This window comes from Centrocercus urophasianus, unplaced genomic scaffold, assembly GCF_019232065.1.
Source record: "Centrocercus urophasianus isolate 14NV4802_14NV808 unplaced genomic scaffold, USGS_Curo_1.0 seq_73, whole genome shotgun sequence".
NCBI lineage: Eukaryota > Metazoa > Chordata > Aves > Galliformes > Phasianidae > Centrocercus > Centrocercus urophasianus.
In genome coordinates, this window is record NW_024885344.1 from 11,317,447 (window position 1) to 11,338,874 (window position 21,428).

The following is a 21,428-nucleotide window of genomic DNA, read 5'->3' on the forward strand; positions in this document are numbered from 1 at the left end:
TCTAAGGAAAACAATTCTAGGCAAAAGGCAGTTAAGAAAAAGAAAGCCTATGGATGTGTAAGTCTTTATGCAATGAACGCTGTGTGTGCAGCTGGAGGTATCTGAGAAATCCAGTGCTTTCATCAGTAATGTATCTACCCTGATCTGCAAAACTCTGAAGTGTGCCCTGAAGTTTCTAGGTCTGAATGTCTGCTAGTCATGTTATCCTTGCACTTTTATGTCAAGCCTTAGTTGTTGCAATGACAGCTGACTCCTTTTAGAAAGGACCCCACCTGTCTTCTTCCTCCATGTTAGCATGCACCTCTTAGTATTCATAGGCTTCAGCAGATAGCCCAGTGGGTTTGGAACCCTTTGACTCATCTACATGTGAAATACGGAACGTATATGAACATATACAGAAGTCAGTTGCCTGAGATTGTCTATTTCTTGCAGTTCAGGCAGTTGGAGATCCTGATCTCTAGTTTATTTTTGCTAAAACCTGCTGAGAATGGTGGTTTGCTGACCAAAAGCATACACACCGTGTTGACATCTGGCAACTCTGCAAAGCCAATCCCACGGTAGATAAACTTACACTCAAATGCACTCTGTGGCACAGGTTATACCTTGCATTCTCTGGTCCTTTTCTGCTTTTCATTCCCCTCCAGAGCACTGCTGAGTTATCCCAGAGCTATCTGCCAGGGAGATCTTGCAGGAAAGTAAATATAGACAGGCTGTAAATCTGGTCTCTGGTCTAACAGGAGACACTTCACAGCTACTAAGGTTAAGAAGTCTACAGAAAAAAAAAATAAAAAAGAAATACACTGCCAGCAAATTGAAGTCAGTAGAAAACAGCTCTTAGGTTTCCGCTGAGTATCGGTGGAACGCCAGAGGTTGTGCAAGGTTGGTTCATTGAACATCCAATCTGTTTTTTTTTGCTCTGTTTTTGTTTTGAGGGCATTGATGACAGGCTGTAATGCCTTGAATTGGTGGTAGTTTCTGTCATTAGGGTCTCTTATTTTCCTGGTGTCCCTACCATTTCTCACATACACATTTCTTTTGCCTATGAAGCCAGCTGAAATACAAATACAAGAAAAAGGAATACTATATTAAATAATTTAAAAGAAAATAGTGATAATAGGGCTATAAACAATATAAGTTCAATTTGGATAAAGCTTTTTTTCCCCATAAATTGTATCATTTAAATGTTTTCTACCTGAATGTACACATGTATTGGGCCCTTGCATTTAACTCTGAGATATGGGAGAGATTGGGAAAAAAATATAAAGGAGGATGGAAAAGAGTAAGAAACATAAAGTAACTGTGGGAGGAAAGATGACAGGCCTTTCAGAACAGGCTTTTGTTATTAAAAACAGTACAGCCACACTTGAAGGAAAATAGGGAAAATGCTATCTAAATAAATAAAAGAAGAAAAACTTTTAAGAAATCTGTGTTTACACTGGCACGCGACTGGCCTACACTGCTTTTGACATATTAGGAAGATTTTTGGCCGGGAGCAACTAAAAGCACTTAAAAAGGCATATGTTTCTTTTCAGAATATAAGGAGCTTGGAATGTTTTCTTTAAACAGAATTCTTATAAATCTTTTACTTTTTTTTTTTTTTTTTTTTATAATTATTATTTGTGTGCGCGCATTTCAGAACAATTTCCTTAACTCCATTCCTCAGACCATTTGAAATAATTATTTTACTGACTATTTTTGCCAATTGTGTGGCCTTAGCTATCTATATCCCCTTTCCAGAAGATGATTCCAATGCCACCAATTCCAATCTGGTAAGTCCTTGATGGTATCTAATCTTATTCCTTTGAAAGTCCTTTTTAGAAGTCTCCAGAGAGACTGCTGAAGTTAGAGAGCATAAATATATCCACCAGAGATGAAAGCATAATAAGGTAAAAATTGGTTTTGAGTGCTAAGTCTTCTCTATTCATGTGAGCACCTGTTTCAATTGAGCTGGCTTTAGGATTGTTCTGAAAACCGTGCGGGTGCTGGATTTGTGATGTTTTGGCTAGCAAATTTCTGCATGCTGCAAAAATGCTTGGTAAGTTTAAACTGCAGGTGTTTGCGGACAAAATCCTTTAACTGAGGATTATATGGTGTTTTTGCCTTTCAAAGTGCTATTGTGAAGTTGAGGCAGTCCTACTGCCAGGTGATGCCTGGAAGCACAGCTAGATGACTAATTTCTGGGAAGTGCATTAATGCGTGCATTTCACACCGAGATACGTGTTTTGTTGAACAGTATGGTTTTTTTCTTTTCCTTCTTGTGGGGGGAATACAGCTGTTCCTATGCCACTGCTGATGATAATGCTGGTAATTTAGGGTAGAGAAAGGAGAGTGTTTACTTTTGGCTTAGAATGAAGTCATAGTGAAGAATTCTGTTTGGTAAGGGGACGATGCAAAACAGTTCTGGAAGGCGATTCACTGAATTAGCAGAAAAACATTTTTTTTCCTCCCAAATATGTGAACAAATCTCCTACTTGTGTGGCTGGATCAGAATGAAAACTTACTCCCAAAGTTTAAGAGCTGGATGTTATTTCTTGGTTAAAATTTACTGAGACATAAGAATTTTGAAGCAGAAGAGGAAAATAAGGGCCATTTTTCCAAAGTAGGGATAGTTAGTGTGGCTGACAGACACTGTAATTAAAATGATCCATGCTGTACTCTGGATATAAGCCATTTGATTAAATATCTCTTGAAGTTGTGTAAAATAAATTGCAAACTTCAGGACTTTTCTGGAACAAATTATTATTATTTTAAATGAGTCTATGTGCAGTGCTTTTCCATACTAACTCTGTAGAGAAGTTTAAAAACAGAAGCAGGAGGAGAAAAGAGATTGTTAACTTTTTAACTATTCTCTATTTTTACAGTTAATTTCAAGTACAGTCTGGGTTGGGGAAATTTGTGGTTTGATGTTTCTTGTTTGCTTCCATCTCTATGCTAAGCCTGATACAGTGTTGAACAGTGATGAACCACAGTGTGTACAGTTAGAACATCTCAGTGTGGCACCTTTCAGAAATTGGTACATTTTAATAAAATCGCATATTCAATTATTCCTCTGGCTATAAAAGGCAGCATGTTGTTTATTGCTTGTTCTGACTTGCAAGGTTTCAAGAGAAAAATTAAGCAGAGTTAAGGTCAGAGGATGTCTAATTTGTCTTGAGCTTAATTAGGTGTGGGTATTTCCTTATTTAAGTGATGAGATCTCTGGCTAATACCGGGTTCAAACAACCTCATAATTGAATGAGGTATACTGAAACTGCTCTGTTCTTAGAAAATGCATGCAATTTGTGAGCTGTGTTGCTTTCTGAGTTTGTTTTCTGAGGCATTTTTTACCTCACTTGTTCAATCCATCAAAATACCCTTGTTAGTTGTGAGTAGGATTTAAAACAAAAGCCAGAGAAAGCAACCAAATGATTATAGGCTCAGGAGATTCTGGAAGTGTTACTGCCTTGAGGATGAGGCAGCACAGTTAATTGCTCTAACAAGATGTTTCAGAAAAGCAAAGGGATAAAGTAAACCGAGGAATTTATTCTTTGGGCCTCAATGAAAAAAAGTAATGAAAAATGGAAAATGGAGTACTTAATATCCACTGGCCTAGGAGGGGTTTGCGTTGGTGGAATCAAGACTCTGTTCTGTGTTATAGGGTAAATCCTAGAGCTCTGACTGCTCGGTAGACTTTGGTCCTGTGATCTCAAAAAGGTGTGGATGACAGGACATGGTTGTTCTGAGTCATTGAATTATACTTCATGTTTTGTTGGAATCAGTTCAGCACTCTCTTTTGCTAGTATTTTTATTGTTGTTGCTGTTGCTGATTGTTTGTTTGTTTTTGTATTTTTTCCCCTCAGATTGTTATATTTTGGCAGATAATTCCTTCTGTTGGGAACCAGAATTTTTGTGTATATTTTTCATGGCATTCTCGAACTCTTCACAGGACTGTAGGTAGTTACCACCAACAGGGAGGGAATGTGGACGCAAGAGGGTGAAACAAGGGTCAAAAAACACCAGCAGTATTTCAGAATGAGATGAAACTCAGATTTAAAGGAAAGCTATTCCAGATAGAATGAACTGCACAAGTCTGAGACCTTACTCTCAAATAGCCAAACAATATAAGGAACAGAGTAGAAAGAAGTTGGAGTTGGTGATGTCTTCTTGTAAATTTGTTATAATGGCTTGACATTATTTTCTTTTGACCTGTGAGCATGTATTTTGCAATCAGATTTATTCTGTAGCCATGAAGTCTAGAGCTCCATAATCTGAAACAGGAATGGAGACTGTCTGCAATGCTTGCATGTGGGTTAATAGTGCACACAGATGTGTGTTCTGTGCAGAAGTGTGAGGCTGATCAAACTATACAAAATGTTCCTAGTTGCCCAGGAGAAATTTCATTTCCATTTTGCAATTTAATGCTGTAGTGATAAACCTACCACAGATATTTCCACTTCCCTGGTTTCCTGAGCCATCCATAACTTTCTGAGACAGAAAGGAACCATCTACAGGAAACATATGATGGATAGTAACTTTTATACAGTCTGAAAGTGACGGTTTCCCAGTAAACTGCTGCTTTTCCCTTTAGGTCCAAATATTTCTCTTCTAAAGTTTCATCATAACTTTTCAATGAATATTTTGTTTTAGGTCTGAGACAAAGATTCAAACAATCATTTTTAATAAGCTAACTGAATAGAGGGCAGTGAGAGAAGACAGGAATTCTGAACTGAGTGTTTTCTTGCCTTTCTGTAAGAGGAGAAATACAGTAATGAAATAATATTTTGATACAGAATTATGATGTCTGTGAATTTCACAGATGTGATCAGACATTGATCCAGTGAAGCATACTCATTTGTGAGTACAGAAACCAGTAATATATGGTCATGTCTCCATTTTCATAAGCCTTGTGTTTAGTTGCAAGCCTTATTCAATGCTATGCCATAGTAATCAGCATTAAAATTAAATACAGAAGTTTCTGCTAAATACGTAATTTTTTTCTTTTAGCAAGGAATTGTGGTTAACTATTATGCATTGATTTAGGACAAAAATCACACATGTACTGACTGGTTTCTTGAGGTATGACTTCCTATAATAATTGCTATATATTATGAAACCATTTATATCAAATCTAGGGGTGTTAGCTTGGACTGGGCAGCACTTTCATTTTCATGATGCACAGATGTATAATAAAACCCAGATCCTGTATTTTTATGCTTACTAGAGTTATTTTTGCTGTTGGCTTTTAGAAATCTGCTAGAGCAATATCATGTAGTAATAACAAAAGCTTGAAATTGGCTTCAGCAGTTTGTAGATTTTTACTTCTACAATGTGTTGACTGGAAAACTATTAAACTTGTACAAATGGAGGGGATTTGTATTAGCTGCAACATCGTTTTGGTGTTAATCAACTCTGCTGAGGTTTTGCTTAAATTTATAAGTAAAGAAAGCTCATGCATGACCCTGTGCAAAGAGCAGTTATGTATTCTCTTGATGCAGTCCGGAAAATTGGAGCTAGTTGGAGGGAAATTAAAGTTAGCCTGCATGAGAGGCTGTAACTGATATGGAGGCTTTCTGTTTGTTATCCCTGCAATTATGCATTAGAACAGAGATAATGTACATTTAGGAATAAAACTATAGACTGTCTGAGATAGGAAGCTGAGAGGAAAATGCTTCTGTCACTTTACTGGCAATTGCAAATGGCACAAGCCTGGTCAATGTCACAGCATGGCGATAACATAATGAGGTTAAGACCAACGTTTACAGCACATTCTGTGGAAGGCAACTCAGCTGGTTGCTTGTGCCTTGGATAAATAACAGGAGAAAGCTCCTCGTGTTGTTTGGCTAGCTCTAATTCCTTACTACAAGAAGGATATCTCATCATACAATAGTTAAATTTTAATGAAAGATCTCTTGCATTTATATATCAGGTTATAATTGGATGTCACATTCAGAGACTGATTTGGTAAACCTGAAATAGGATCCTGTGAAAGAGAAGATGAGATCTGTGCTTGTTTGTTACAGCTCGTGCCAGATGGTGCGAGTGCCAGGCCACAGAAGAGGGCTTTCCTTTCAGAGACGCATGGCTGCTTTATTAGCTGCTGATTTTGGTAGCATCCAGTTCAGTGGGTGATTCCTGTATCAAAAAAAGAAAAAGAAAAAAAAAAAGAAAAATTTATCTTTTTGCATTTGCAGCAGACTGACACAGTAAATGTACACGTGGCTAGACACCTATTATATTTCTGGATACTGGCATAGCAAACTTTATCCTTTTCTATATGAGAATTCTGAAGCCAGCATATCAAACAGTTGCACTTGTCACTGTTTCTCTTGTGTGAAGTCAGACAATGTTAGAAAGAAAAATGAAGGTGAGGGGGTCAAGAAAAGAAAGCATGTTTTTTCTGGATAAGGAAGAATGCTACACAAAAGCTTTTCGTTTTCTGCTGTCATTGCTATCGTCCTCTTGTGTGACAGCTCTCAGCCACTGAGGAAATGAGATATGCTAACATAAAGAGGTGAGATGAGGGTGGTGTAGACTGGATACCAAGCTAATAAGCTGTTACAGGTTTACTAGCTTGGGCCACATACCAGTGCTACTACAGCTGGGGGAGGTGATTTGATTTGAAAAGTGAGGAATGAGCAACAAAATCTGGAAGATAGGATATGAGGATGGAAATGGGCTGCAGTGAGGAGAAGGAAAGAGTCTGTTCCAAAAGAATCAGTGAGGACTCAAGAAAGATTGAGAATTGCTGATGTGTATGATGCTAAGAAAGCTGAATAGGATTGAATTTAGCTGCAACATTTCTAAGAGTCCTCAGAATTCCTATCTCTGTCAGGGGGAGGTTGTTACTCAGCATCTCTAACAGCACTGAAGTGCAGGGTTGGAAGAATCAGCACTGAGTGTGAGAGGAAGACATTCAAGCCCATCTGCTGGTTCTGGTATTAGCAAACTGTGGGGCTCTGGGTAAACTGTGGTCTCAGTTTTCCCATCTGTAAAAGTGAGTTGGTTACAGCTTCCACAGTGAAGGTAATCAGTCAGTGCCTTACATCACACAGAGTGTTACGAGGAATACTGTAAAAAAGACTCTTAAGACAGAAATAATTGCTTTTGAGCCCACTAATTGGAAAGGATAGATAAGAAGTAGGACAGGCCTTCTTCCTTTTGCATTGGGCAGTGCAGATCTTAATTTCTGTGGAGAAATGTACAGGACTGTGTCACCAGAATTTGCTTGTGTGTGTTGAATTATTTGACGAGGCAACTTCTGAATGTTTAAATCTGCAGCCTTCCTATCATTCCTAATGTAATGGTGTAATTTCTTAGACTTTGTGGATAGGAATCCTGTAAAGCAGAGCTTAATACCTCCGTGCGTTATTAGAAGAGCTAAAATTGTTGGTTTCCCTGCGCAGGCCTCTGCCACTGTGGCAGTAATTGGCAGTAGTAAGAAGTTCTTTTTTGTGGACCAGGTGAAGAAAGAACTGGGAAAGGTTTGCAGGATTCAGAGATGGGTGCCCACAGTAGAGGAATGCTTGGTTCTATACCTGAGTCTGAAAGGATTTTGACATCTCTGGCACATTCTTCCAAAAATACCTCCTGGATTTCTCCCCAGCTGAGGTATTGTTGTGTGAGCAATAACTCCTCTTCATTTCTGTCATTTCTATTCTTTTCCTTAACTGGACTTAACACCCATACTTCAAATTTCTTACCTTTCTGCTATTCTCATTAGCCATCCAGTGTTCTGCCCTGCACAGCACTTGCTGCTGAGGACCAGTCAGTCCCAGCCTCCTGCTTCTCTTTATACCAGCTCTTTATTCCTCTCTTTATTCCTTACCCAACCTGTGTTTGTTAGTGCTCACCACTTCTTGTTCTGCTCTGAGATGCCACTCATCTTGGTGTCCTTTTTTTTTTTTTTTTAACGTTCCTTTTTAAAATTCATTATGTTTGCTTTGCCAAGTTGCTTTCCTTATTCTGGCCAAATTTCCATCAAACTCGTCCTTTTTTTTTTTCCTTTCTTTTTCTGTGTGCTTCTAACTCTGATCTCCCCTCCACAGTAGTTTCATCCATTACTCGTAGGTCTCAGTTCTGTCTTCAGATTTGGATCCCTGACCATTTCTCTTGTTAAGACTAATCTTATACTCCTTTCAATTCATAAGTGTCTAAGCAATCCCAATGCTCTTTCTGTCTCCTTCCTCCTTCTCCTTTTCTAGTTCCATTCCCAGTGCATTGTTCTCTAACTCTGTCCCTGATTTAGCCTTAGTCCTTTTGCTTTTGAAGTCAGCTGTGTCCTTTCCAGTGCTGTTTGGGTGCCAGTGGCAGAAATACTGAGAGAGCAAGCCCAACTTGAAGTTCAGTGGCTTTGCTCCACCTTGATCCCAACTGATTAAGAACAGTCATTAAATGATTAGATGTTGTAAGCCTTTGTAGCCCTTGCTCAGCTTTCTGGAAATGACACACGCATTCTGGTCTGCAGAAGCCTTAAGATGCCAGATTAATGTTTGTACTGACAATTTGGGTGTTAAGTTTTAGCAAGTCTCTGCAAAGCCTGTGCAGCTGGAGCTTTTAGAGCCCATCTGGCTAAACTTAAGTGGGAAGACAACACAAAAGATGCAGCCTTGACACAAAGACTGCTAATTTGCCTGTTCATATGACATTATTGCAAAGTATACTGTCACTAAAGAAAATAGGTGTTGAGGGTTTTTTGACTGGATAAAAACAATGGATATTGTTCAACTATTTTGGCTGAAATATTGCACAAATATTCAGCCAGAGGCAGAAATCAGACTGGAAAGCTATTGTATTAACTGCTGAGTCTAACACAATTAAAAGCAGCTGAAAACAGTATCTTAATAATTTTAGATGTTGGATAGCCTTTACAGAAGTAGTGCTGGAGATCAGCTCCATTACTATCTTTCATATTAAGATATAAAAGTGCCTGACTGAATCATGAGATATTGAAAAGTGTCATAATAGGCTTTCAGAAATAAATAATAAATTATATATAATGTTGTAGTGCTATAAAGTCCATTCGTGTTATGCAGCACATGAGGTAGTAAGGAGAAGGATTAAGAAACACAGACCTAGGCAAAAAGGTTTTGGATAGGATATAAAAGAGAAATATATGCTTTGAGGCAAAATCTGACTATCCAAAGAGGACTGTCCTCATTTAGAGTTACTGCAGAGGAGGGACCTTTGTATAGACAATGACAAGATTGTTAGAAATAGATACTCCAATTCACTTACAGTAGGAATCTGGAAGAGTAGCTGTGAAGGAAGAGTTCTGTTATGCAAACTAGTCCAAACCCATCAAAATATTTGCTTGAGGAAGGTTGTATGTACTGAGGTAATGTATTTCAAAATTATAATGGTAAACTTTGGTTCTGATTGATGACAAGTTTATCAGTTTAGTCCAAACAGTGATTTATCCCATTTCTTTAGACAGCCCTGGTTACTGTTTTTCATTTATTTCTATGATTTCTTTGTGAAAGCTTTCTAAACCTCTGACTTACCAAGTATATATTCAAAATTTTTTTTAAGTGATAGTTATTCCTACTTATCAACCTCATGTTCACTGTGGGATGCTGTTTTTGTTGTGCTGTTCAGGAACGATAGGGAAAATGTGGAAGCAGGCCAAATAAGAGACTTTTTAAGTGTTGTTGTTTTCACTGTACTTTAATTCCTGTCCTTACAAAAGTAACAATCTTCTAAAAACAGTGGGCGTTCCCTAAATGGCAGGTACTACTTGCGTTGTCTTTTTGGTGGAAGTATCGTTATCCCTTTGTAAGCCCATGGGTGGTTAGACTGATTTTTATGAATTCATCAGTATCCTGTTAATGATATTGGGAACAAGCATCTCTGCCTAGAAATTCAGTAGTTTTGTGTAGGATCTTTAGATTCCTTCATGTATCATTTGTAGTATACTACAGTTTTTTTCTTATTCAAGCAAATGTACCATTGACCTCACTGGAGTTTGCATAATTAAATCTATCCACTAATTTATTGTATATAATTCACAAACAACATTTGGAACCTCAGACTTAGCTGACGTCTATGAAATCATTGAATTTAAAAGTGATACTCTTTGAATATGTGTAAACTAGAAAAAAAGCCCAAGAACTTTTAATAATTGCCTTAGAAAGAAAAGAATGGATGTGCTGCTTGCCAAGGGGCAGAAGTGCCAGAAGGGAAGAAAATGTTTTGTATGTCTGTCAAAGTTTTGACTGACTCTTCCTCTTAGGAACAATTCCTATTTTTTCCTCTGTCTTCTAACTCCTAAAATCAGAGGGTTCAAATGTCATAGCAGCTCTTCAGTTCCTCTGGCTGAATGATGGACAGCTGGTAGTTCAAAGCAAGCTAAGACCATCCTTGAATTTCTCCATTGAGAACTGCTGGACAGTTTTAGAAAGGAGTTTGTTTACAACCAATGGAACAAATTATTTTCTGCTCATTATTCTAACCATGAAGAGCCTGTACTTATTAATGCTATTTTTCTGTTAAGAATTTAATGCTGAGCATTCACCAGTTAGGGAAAGACTTCCAGTAAGCAGCAGGAAAATGTTAATTAACATCTCTTCAGTTGCATTTCTGGCAGATGCTGGGAAGCTGACACAGCAGATTCTCCATAAGACATCTTTAGTGACTTGTGTGGCACCTAAACATAGGCTAAGGGGGCTGGGCCATCTTGATTTGCTTGGCTGAACTACTTAATCTATACCTGTAAACTCTTATCCATGAATGACATAAACTGTGGTCTTGATCCTCACACTGGTTTTATCCATGCAGATCGTAGAATGATAGGATGGCTTGGGTTGGAAGGGACCCCAAGGGTCATCAAGTTCCAACCCCCTGCCACAGATCTTGGGATCTCTTGCAGAATCCCTTGACACAAGGAGCAAACTTGCTCCTTGGGAACTGTTACCGACTTGGGGTGCTAATAGCACTTCTATTGTTTTTTCATCTCTGTGACAGGGATGGCAACAATTTTAGCCACATGAACTAAATTTGGCAATGGCAGAAGCAGATGCTGACTCCCGTAATATAATCTTTCTAAAAGTGGCATGTACATGGTTCCCCAGCTAGCTGTATTGGCTACTGTGCAACTGTTTTTCAGGCCATTCTGATAAACTTACACTGATGGAGAGGTTGGGGTCTTGCATTTCTTCCTTTTATGCTGGCTTGCTCTTGTGCACTGCTTGTAAAAATGTCTGTAGCTTACATTAGAAACTGACACAATCATTTTTGCATATGATTATCCTCATCTGGCATGTTGAAGTGTACTTTCTAGTTAGTAACAGATTAGGCAAATGTATTACTGTTACTCCTTGATCTGAAGCTTGATGAATGTTTTTTTTTTAATGCATATTTATAAATATATTGTTTCTACTACATACTCTCACACAGAAGTGGAACTTACAGGTTATTTTATTATGATTTTTATTCACAGACAGCCATTTGTAAAAGTGTTATCCTTGTATGGCCTTTGTTGCAGTAACTTTAAAACAAAAATCCCTGTTTAAATGAGATTATAAAGCACAAAAATATTAAGATCTATTTGCATAATTGTTTCACAATCTGAACTTGTATTTAAACAAACAAACAGAAAGGTTCTGCTCATTACAGTCATCAAGATAATGTCTGTATCTGAATGAAAGACACACTAATGCCCTTCAGGAATAGCTGGGTGAGATGAAAGACTGCAAGATAAAATAAAAAGAATAGGGAATGAACAGCACCTATTCACCTCCTTTAGCTGTTAACACTGAATCACAACAATGGCAAACTAAGATCTCAAATACATACAATTTTTAGCACTGTATTGACAGATATATTGAGGCATTTAACTATTAAGGATAATTTTTCTGTAGAATAAGAAATTCAGCTGCCTTTGCTCTTCAGAGTCACTAATGACCTTGCAACAAAATGAAAGAAAACAGGTTTTTAGCTTCCTATCAAATACCTCAGGCACCTCCTGAGCCCTAGAAGCTAACTAAGCATCTGCTTATGCAAATACTGAGTAATCATCTGCAACTGCAGAAACTGGGCAGTTCTCTATCTGTCACTTGATGTTTTCTGTAAAAGCCAGCACTCTACGTCAAAGTAAGGAGAACAGGTGGTAACAGTTGGCATGTGGATGTAGATATCCTGGGCTGAATGTGCACCTACTGTGCAGATATTGGGGAAAATTTTCTTCCCCCAACAAGTGATGAGGTGCTGGAATAGGCTGCCCAGGAAGGTGATGGAGTCACCGTCCCTGGAAGAGGTAAAAAAACATTTAGATGTAATAAGGTAGTAGGGAAATATTAGTGGTAAGTGGACTGTTGGACTAGGTGATCTTGGAGGTGTTTCCCAGTCTTGGTGACTCTATCAGCAAGAAGCTGATGCATCTCCTTTAAAACAACTAACGTGTATAATAAGTTTTATAAATAATTAACTGTGATTTATTATTCACTTATCCAATCTGAAATCAGCTTTCTTAGCTGTGAATCAAGTCACTGACATTTTTATAGCTCTTTTCTTATTTAATGTTTTTCACTGTATTCTACATTTGACAATAATACAACTTTTATCATTCTCAGGAGTGTGATAGTTTCATCTTGGATTAAATATATTGTTGTTTATAGAAGTTTGAGCTTCAGTGGTACCTTTTGTTTACTCAAAGTAAACACCTAACACATTTTGTACAACTCTTACAGAGTTACATCCCAGTCTCAGTCTCTATCTTTCTCAGATATGAAAAAACCTAAGGTATGAATATTAATATCAGATTTATTTTGTCTCAATGTTCTATTATTCCAATGATAAAACGAGTACTGCTGCTGTTTTGTTTTCAGTTTGAAGCATCAGACTGTTGTATGTATTTGATGGCCCATAGGGAAAAAAGAAGAACCAGAACAAGCAAAGTTGAACATTTTAGCCTTCCAGAGGCAATGAGATATGACAAAGTGTTTGAGTCATTCAGATGATTTTTCCATATGGAAGCATTACGGAGTGAATGAAAAAGAAGGGAGAATATGGCTTAAAAATATTTGTAACTCCTACAGTGTTTAGTCCTGCAAAGTTCTGAGCATGTTGATAGCAGTTGTCTTACAGAAGATGCATCCAGGTATGAGAGATATGAAATTTAAGGGTTTTAAAAGCAGGAGCTAATCTAGAGAAAATGTAATGCACTATTTGAGAGAAGAAAGTGTTGATACAACTATAGAAAGAGTTCTGATAAATATCTCTTGAAATAAATTCAGTTGTGGCTGACAGCTCCTTTTGGAAATGTTTGCTTTTAGTTTTATATTAAAATAATGTAAAAGGTTACCACAAAGATATTTATCCTTCTTTCAAAGGAAGAGATTTCACAGTTTGTATTCAAGCTCCTACTGTGTGCTTTCCTCTTCTGTTCATCTCATTTACTGAAGTCATTTTCCATTTTCCATAGTAGGCAAGTGATATTGTTGGGCCATGGCACTAACTGAAAAGCGTGTGTTTAACACAGTTGGTGTCTTTTATGGATCGTTTCCATCCCTCCACTATCCAAACCTGAACAAACATGGTTCCTAGCCCATGTGTCTGCTGATGTTGTTCTATTGCGCTTGCAGCCTGGAAGGCCAACGGTATCCTGGGCTCCATCAGAGGACAGGTGGCCAGCAGGGTGAGGGAGGTGTTTGTCCTCCTCTGTTCTGCCCTCGTGAGGCCCCAGCTGGAGTACTGTGTCCAAGTCTGGGATTCCCAGCACATGAAGGGTGTGGAGCTGGAGCACCTCTCCTATGAGGACAGGCTGAAGGAACTGGGCTTGTTCAGCCTGGAAAAAGAGAGAAGGCTGCAAAGAGACCATATTGTGGGCTTCCAGTATTTAAAGAGAGTTTATTAACATGAGGGAAATCAACTTCTTGCGCAGGTAGATAGTGGTAGGACAAGGGGGAATAGTTTTAAACTAACGGAGGGAAGTTCTTTATGGAGCGAATGGTGAGATGCTGGAACAGGTTGACCAGAGAGGTTGTGTGTAACCCATTCCTGAAGGTATTCAGGGCCAGGGTGGGTGGGGTACTGGGCAATCTGATCTAGTAGTTGATCTAGCAGCTGACAACCCTGCCAATGGCAGGAGAGTTGGAACTTGATGATCCTTGATGTCCTTTCCAATCCACGCCATTATATGATTCATTCTATGGCTCTATGAATAGAATTCAAAGAAAAGTTTCATCAGATGATAAAATATAACAACTTAAACATTTTTTTTCTTCTCTTCAAAGAATAATAATTTACAAAGATGGATTTTTGAATCATTAGCTCTACAGTATGTCTTGAAAAAAGCCTTTGTTGAGATACTACATTGAAGTAGAAGTTAGAAGAGCATGGTTCTGCCAGTTTTGGGAGTGCTGCATCCCACTTCAGAGATCTGCCTTTAGGCCTAAGCGATGGATGCTTCTGAGTTGATAACAATACCCATCACAGAGAGGCTGTGCAGTCGTAAGAGATACGCCTTGTTCCTGTCATTCCCCATCTCTAACAAAAGTACATGCTCACACTGACACAGACGCTCCGGGTAGCAGGCTAGTCTCGAGGCTTCTCCTCGTTGCTGTGTGCAGACACAGCAGCAGCTGTGTGTGTAGGAGGGGTGCCTCTGCCTCTTCCTCTTCCTTGCACCTTCCCTTCTGTCTCCTGGGATGGGTGGCAGGTCTGCCTGACAGCCTGGCAGGAGGGGAGGCTGTTCAGCTTTAGATGTAATGGCAGAGCAGGTAAGGCCTTTCACTGCTGTCTCATGGGTGACTGTTCTAAGCTTTGATTAGGAATGTGTTGAAAATTGCTGCTAATTGATGCATCTACGTATATGCATATAGTCACAGGAGCAGAGGGCTGAATGCAGCTAACTCCAGCGATATCCATATTGTGCTCTGTGTGCCTCTGGCTACAGAAACTGATGTGCCTTTACCATTCCAGCTCAGAAGGGAAACTGGGCTTGGCAGAGCCTTTGGCCTTTTGAAAGCATGAAAATCTAAAGGGAGCTGAAAATGATTCCTCTTTCATTGAACTGCTTAAAATAAAGTGGCCTATGGCCTCTTGAAAGTATGTCCGGCCCCATGGGAGTTTGGAGAGACCAAATGAACTCAACCACTGCAGGATCCAGAGGTGAGTGCAAACTCAAATTTGGAGCCCAAACTCCACGGAATGGACTATAGGTGGGAGATGGTGATCAGCTTTAGTCTTGCTTTCTACTGATAGTGTAATTTCAGGCGTTATCTTCAGTAATTCATCTTTCAAGGAAAGATATTTGTAAAGACAATCTCAGTTCTAGTTTAAAACTGCTAAGGAATAATGTAATATGAAAGGAGAATTTTTTACTCTCTTCATACACTGTCCTTCTACTACTATAAATTTGCATCAAGAATGAAAACATCTTTCCTCACTCCATGAACATTCTGACATTATGCTTGAGTCATACCTTGATTATCTTTATAAAGGATATAACCTTTTCTATATTTTCACTATTTTCTGCTGATACTTCTTGTGTGGTGTTTTGTTGGTTTTGCTTTTTTTGTTTTTTTCTTAACCCTCATGAAGATACTCATCTGAATCACCTGATAAGTATTCTATTTTTGAAGGAGAGACATTAGATCATGTTCTCACCAATGCTCTCTCTAGTTTGTCATAGAAAGCTGATAATTCTTTTCTGGTTCACTATTTTTTCTTTGACATCCTGGAATCTTATGAGCCATCTTATCCAGAAACTTGGCCCATATGCTTGTGGTCAGCAAGACCTTGTTCATGACTGGGAGGCCACACTGAAGAACTGTTGCTATGCAATATTCCATGACAGTTTGATGAGTTGGCCTACTTTCTTTGGTCCCAGATATATGCCTTTGTTTCTGACTGTGTTGAAACATACACTGTTCAGTAGTTCTCAGTCCTCTGATACATACTTTTAAGATTTTGCTGCTTTAGCAATAGCAGAAGCATTCAAACTGATAGCAGTTGGTGAGTCTCATTTAAACAGCTTGCAAAAATGTGTTTATTTTGCTGTTTCTTTGCCTGCACCTGGCGCTTAGCTACATCTTCTGTCTTACCTGCTGGAGCCCCACATTGTACAGAAGGAATTCTGTATCTATTCTGTTCTGTTATCAGTAGAAACATTTTAACTGGACTCAAGAGCAGGAGAGACTGATGGTGGCACTGAGTGTGTTGTACTCGCTTGCCATACTAAAAAACTGTTATTTTAGATCATCTGGTCTGGGATGGAAAAGCAAGAAATGTGAGGCCCCATCTGGAGAACTGTGTCCAGGTCTGGAGCCCCCAGTACAAGAAAGACAGGGAGCTGTTGGAGAGGGTCCAGAGGAGAGCCACAAAGATCATCAGGGGACTGGAGCATCTCCCCTACAAAGACAGGCTGAGGGAGCTGGGCTTGTTCAGCATGGAGAAAAGAAGGCTGCACAGTGACCTCATTGCAGCCTTTCAGTACCTGAAGGGAGCCTACAAACAGGAGGGGAATCAACTCTTTGAAAGGGTTGATAACAGCAGGACAAGGGGAAATGGTTTTAAATTGAGGGAGGGAAGATTTAGGTTGGATGTCAGAGGGAAGTTCTTTACAGAGGGAGTGGTGAGGTGCTGGAACAGGCTGCCCAGAGAGGCTGTGGGTGCCCCGTCCCTGGAGGTGTTCAAGGCCAGGTTGGATGGGGCCCTGGGCAGCCTGGTCTAGAATTAAATGTGGAGGTTGGTGGCCCTGCATGTGGCAGGGGGGATGGAGATTAATGATCCTTGAGGTCCCTTCCGACCCTGGCCATTCTGTGATTCTGTGAAAACCAGATCTGGCTTCCTAAGAGGCAGATGAGAATATACTTTCCCTTATCATGCATGGGTGAGAAAAGTGGTGATTGTAAAACAAACCACGAAGGGGAAAATGGCTAACAGAGTAATGTACAGGGGGAAAGTAAAACAAAACAACACGTTTTAGAAAACCCTCTTGTTATGACTGGCCAGCAAGGATTATTCAGGCGTTCAATGTCAGGAAAAAAAAATAAAAATTGTTCCTGCTTAGGGATATTTGCCACATTTTTTAGAATAGTGAAATTCTGTACACAGTCCTGAATGTTTTGGACATTCATCTAGTCTCATCATGTCCATCAAATGACCAAATGAAGCTCAAGGTATTTATTGATGAGGCTGGATAAATTCTAGCTGAAGAGAACAGCATTTGTCATGGAGTGAGTAAAAACCTGGGCATGATGCCAGACTCTTAGGGACAATTTTGCATTCATATCATATAGTGATTAATACTTGTCTTTGCTTCCATCATGGAGCACTAGAATGGGGAGAGGGAGAAAGGAGGAAAGCCAAAGCACTGTCTCCTTACAAGGATGTTATTTGCTTGAAAGTTAAAATCTTTTCATTGTCTCACTCTTTTTTTTTTTTTTTTTTTTCTGAAAAAACATGCATTCATCCTTCAATTTTATCCTACTTTTTTCAGTGAATCATAGAAAAGTCCATACACTTTAAAGATGGAAATTGACCAACACACTTCTAAGAATTCAAGAAAGCTTTTTGTTTTGCTAGCTTGTTAAAATTAAGTTTTGCACTTGGGATCTGCCTGACTTGTGCAAGGAGAAACAGTTACCTCCTATTCCCTATAACCTCACAGGAAAGCATTCCCATACAAAAGTTGAGTCAGGACAGAGAAATGACTCATTCTTCATACCATTCCCCTCTGACATTTACTTCATGAACAATCAAGAGGTTTAGTGTAAAGTATGACTCTTGTATAAAAATACAGAAAGTTTACATGAACTCAAGGGGAGAAGGGAAAAAGAACTTGGAAGAGAGTTCCATTGGGGGTTAATAAGTTGATAAACTGCATCAGACTCAGGAAATCCCCTAAGCTGAAAATAATTAAAGACTGGGAGAGTGCATGACAAAAGTACATGCCTCTCCTGTAACCAGTCTTCCTTTGGCATTTGATTATGGTCACTCTTGGAGGCATTCTAGTGGGTTAGATGAAGCCTTGTTCAGGCGTGGGAAAGAAAAAGCCTGAAAGTCAGAACTTTACAATTTAGAATCTGGAAGAAGCCAAGGTATTTTCTTGTTGCTGTTTTATGGTTTCATGGTTAATCATTGGCTGGTTTGGGGAGGAAGGAAAGAAAAGTGATCAATGAATTATTATGAGTAGCTGGGACTTGTAATGCTGAAACTGTTCTCTAAGGTCAGTTGTCTTGGCATTTTAGTGAACTTGGTTTAACAAAAAACAACTATACGTGAAGCTGAAGATTTGTGACTAGTTACAGTAATTGAACTTACAAATGGAGGGAGATTCAAGGCTGTCAGTTCACTTTGAAATGGTAATGTAAGAAAAGTCAAATGCCGGCAGATGTTTAAAAATGCATTATATATCAAGTGGCTCATTTTCTAGTGACAAGCTTTGGCTTCATACTTGGACCTGTATGAACTGGGGAATGTGGCTGGGAGAACTATTCATGGAGAACCTTTTTCTCACAGGGGAACTCCTTCCAAGAACATTGCTTTAGTCCCCCTTCAGGTGTGTTATTTAAGCTGGTCATTACAGCTGCGGCTTATAAACCAAAGCACCAGTGATTCCTTCTGTGAAATAAAGCTGTACAGATATATTTAAGGTGACACTGCTTCTGGCAAAACTAAATTCTATGCTTTTCTGAATCTTTCAAGAAGCTGGATTGTCCAAAGCCTTGGAGTTGGAAGTGCCCCCCAAAAGTCTTCCTGTCATAAAGTCTGCATTGCTGACATTCCAGTCATTGTAAAAGTATTCAACGAATATTTTTCATCTCAGAGTGATAGAGAGGGTTAGAAGAGTGATACTAAGCTGGAACGGTAATGTCAGCTAGAAACTGAGGAGGAAAGAAGTAAATAATATCATGATGTTGTTTTATTGGTGATATAACCCTCTATTCAGAACATCTTTTGAAATCCAGTTTTGTTTCTACACTACAGTTAAGCAAGATAACTCGGAAATCTGAAATGACGCCATGAATCCTGCAGTAGAATCTTGGTGGTGTAGTGTCACAAAGAAGCTGACAACTTGGCATCAGACTTGTGACACTTCTATTCACAGTGTCCTTCAGTAGCTTTATTTCAAGGAGTTTTCAGTGGAGAGTCACATACAAGGACTATAAAGGAGATGGCAGGGCCCAAGACATTTCAGCCTCTCTCCAAGGAAAATAAACCTAACAGCATGGTCTAGATATCATCCCTATTTTCATCAATTCCCTTGCAAATTTGAGTCCAGATATAAGTGTCCCAGATATCAGCAAAATGGATCTCTGAAAGGCCTCAGATACCTCACCTGAAAAGAATCCTCACAGTCTTTCCAATAAAGTTCTTAACTGGAAAACTTTCTTAGAAGACAGCTTACAGGAAAAAGCTATGCTTATTACTTCGACACACTATCAACAAATGCCAGCTGTAATTGCATAGGGGTTTTCTATGCATTTTAGCAAGGTATCTGCTGCTCCCTCTTAGCCTTTCTATGAAAAAGAAGCACAGCACCAGTCTGACATTTTCCAAAGTAGCTTAGGACTGTGCTGTTCAACTGCTGATGCTTCAGCGCCTTCAAGTTTCAGAACGGTGCTGCATTTCTAATGGATGAAAAAATTGCTTTCTTTTCTAACTTTTTTCTAAATCTTTTAAAATTTATTTAAAAGATTTTTTCTGTTCTTTTCAAAAGGGTGGCTAGTGGTACCTGCAAGTAAGTTAGGCAACACAGGTGCAAGAATCAGTTTACCAACTGTACAAAGGAGATGCTGTATCCCACTCAAATCAGGGTATGTAATAACCAGCCTGAGAATTTTGAGGTATCGGCATTCACTGTGTATTAATAATGAAAGTGAATTTCTTTTGGCTCAACTACTAGCCTAAGATGAGCTCTGAGACATGTAGGTCAGTCCCTGCTGTTGTCTGAATTGAAGGTCTGAATGCTGACTCTTCATGCTGGGAAATATACCGCTGTGTTCTGCATTGTTTTTGGCGTTTCTCATATTCTCTAGGAAGACAATTCAGCAAAATTACTCTGAAAGCCAATAAAAAGAAGCTAAAAGGTTTTTTTTTGTTAGTTCTGCTTTGTCTTTCAAGCACACTAATATATCAGCCAGATGCTGTTAGATTTCACACGATGCATTTCAAATTGAGATCCTTCACTTTATACACATCCTTCTGTTTTGTGATTGTTTTTTTTTTTGTTTTTTTTTTTTTCCCAGAGTTTTATTGACATCTGCTGTTAAATTTAAGTTTGTTGATAAGGTTTCTTTTATAGACTGATACTGGTTGCTACTCATCTCCTGAGGGCGTTAAAGCAATGCAACAAAACTTGCAACTTGCAATTGAGTTGCAATTCTGAATTCCCAGTCAGGTGAAGCAAAATTGCTGTTTTTAACATAATCTGTAGTTGGATCTACTTGATATCTAATTTGTCACTCTTTTCTCTATATCAGCAGGTGTGGAGGGTGAGTAGTATGAATCTCTTTCTGGATCTTAACTCCTTTGAACTTGTGTTAGATTCAGATTCCAAACAGGACATAAATGTAGGTAAGAACCCAGGATCAAGGTGATCCTACAATGGCTCTAGCAGACCCAATTCCTGAACTCTAGTGTAGGTGTAGTTCCTATATGTGTTGATATGTTGATGAAGTTGTTTTGTTTTTTTTTAACGACCCAAAAATGTGACCAGATCCTTTTTGTTATTTCATTCACATTTTTTACAACTTTCCTATGTATAAAGCTGAAAAACTGTTACAAGATAGAAAAACAGAAGTCATTCAACATAAGAAAATGAGTGATATGCTAATTGTTTTACAATGTATGCTTCCACTTTCAGCATTTGGGTTGGATTCCTGGGTTTAAGGCAGACATCAACACCTTTTCAACTGTTATTTCTGCATGAAAACAATTTTAACAATATCAAGAGAATTATAGAATGGCCTGGGTTGAAAAGGACCTTAAAGATCATCTAGTTTCAATCCCCCTTGTATGTGCAGGGTCGCCAACCACCAGAGCAGAGAAGGGTCATCTGTGAGTTGTTACAGAATTCTGCACTTGTAGACTGAGTGTACGTATCATGACGACGCTTTTGTCATCTTAATAATATTTAATATAGTGATTTGAAAAAAGCAGTTCAGTCCTAATAGGAATACTAATTATAAACGTTTTAGAAGACTTCAGTAGTGCTTAGAACAAATGAGTTACAAAATAGTTATAAAAATACTTGAGAAAAACTTTCTGCTAAGCGATTCAAACTGATATTCCTAATTCAACCAGCACAAATAAATTCTGTAAAAACACAATTAAGTGAATAATACTTATGTGAGAAGGCTCTGAGTACAGGCAGTGCTAACTTATTTTTTAAAGACAAGTTTAAAACTGCAATAGAGCTGCTGCTTCTCTCTAAATTGTACCTTTAGAGAAAGAATCACTAACAGTGTAAATTCTGTGGTTTTTTTTTTTTTTTTTTTTTTTTTTTT

At 38.6% G+C, this 21,428-nt stretch overlaps 1 protein-coding gene across 15 annotated transcripts in view; it reads left to right on the forward strand.

The window, feature by feature from the left end:
* CACNA1C (calcium voltage-gated channel subunit alpha1 C) overlaps positions 1-21,428 on the forward strand; it is a 474,784-nt gene that overhangs the window by 70,598 nt on the left and 382,758 nt on the right. For all 15 annotated transcript variants that reach the window (XM_042837682.1, XM_042837670.1, XM_042837684.1 and 12 more), the window contains exon 3: positions 1,664-1,769. In XM_042837682.1, coding sequence (XP_042693616.1) covers positions 1,664-1,769 — 106 coding nt within the window. The remainder of the gene's footprint in view (positions 1-1,663; positions 1,770-21,428) is intronic.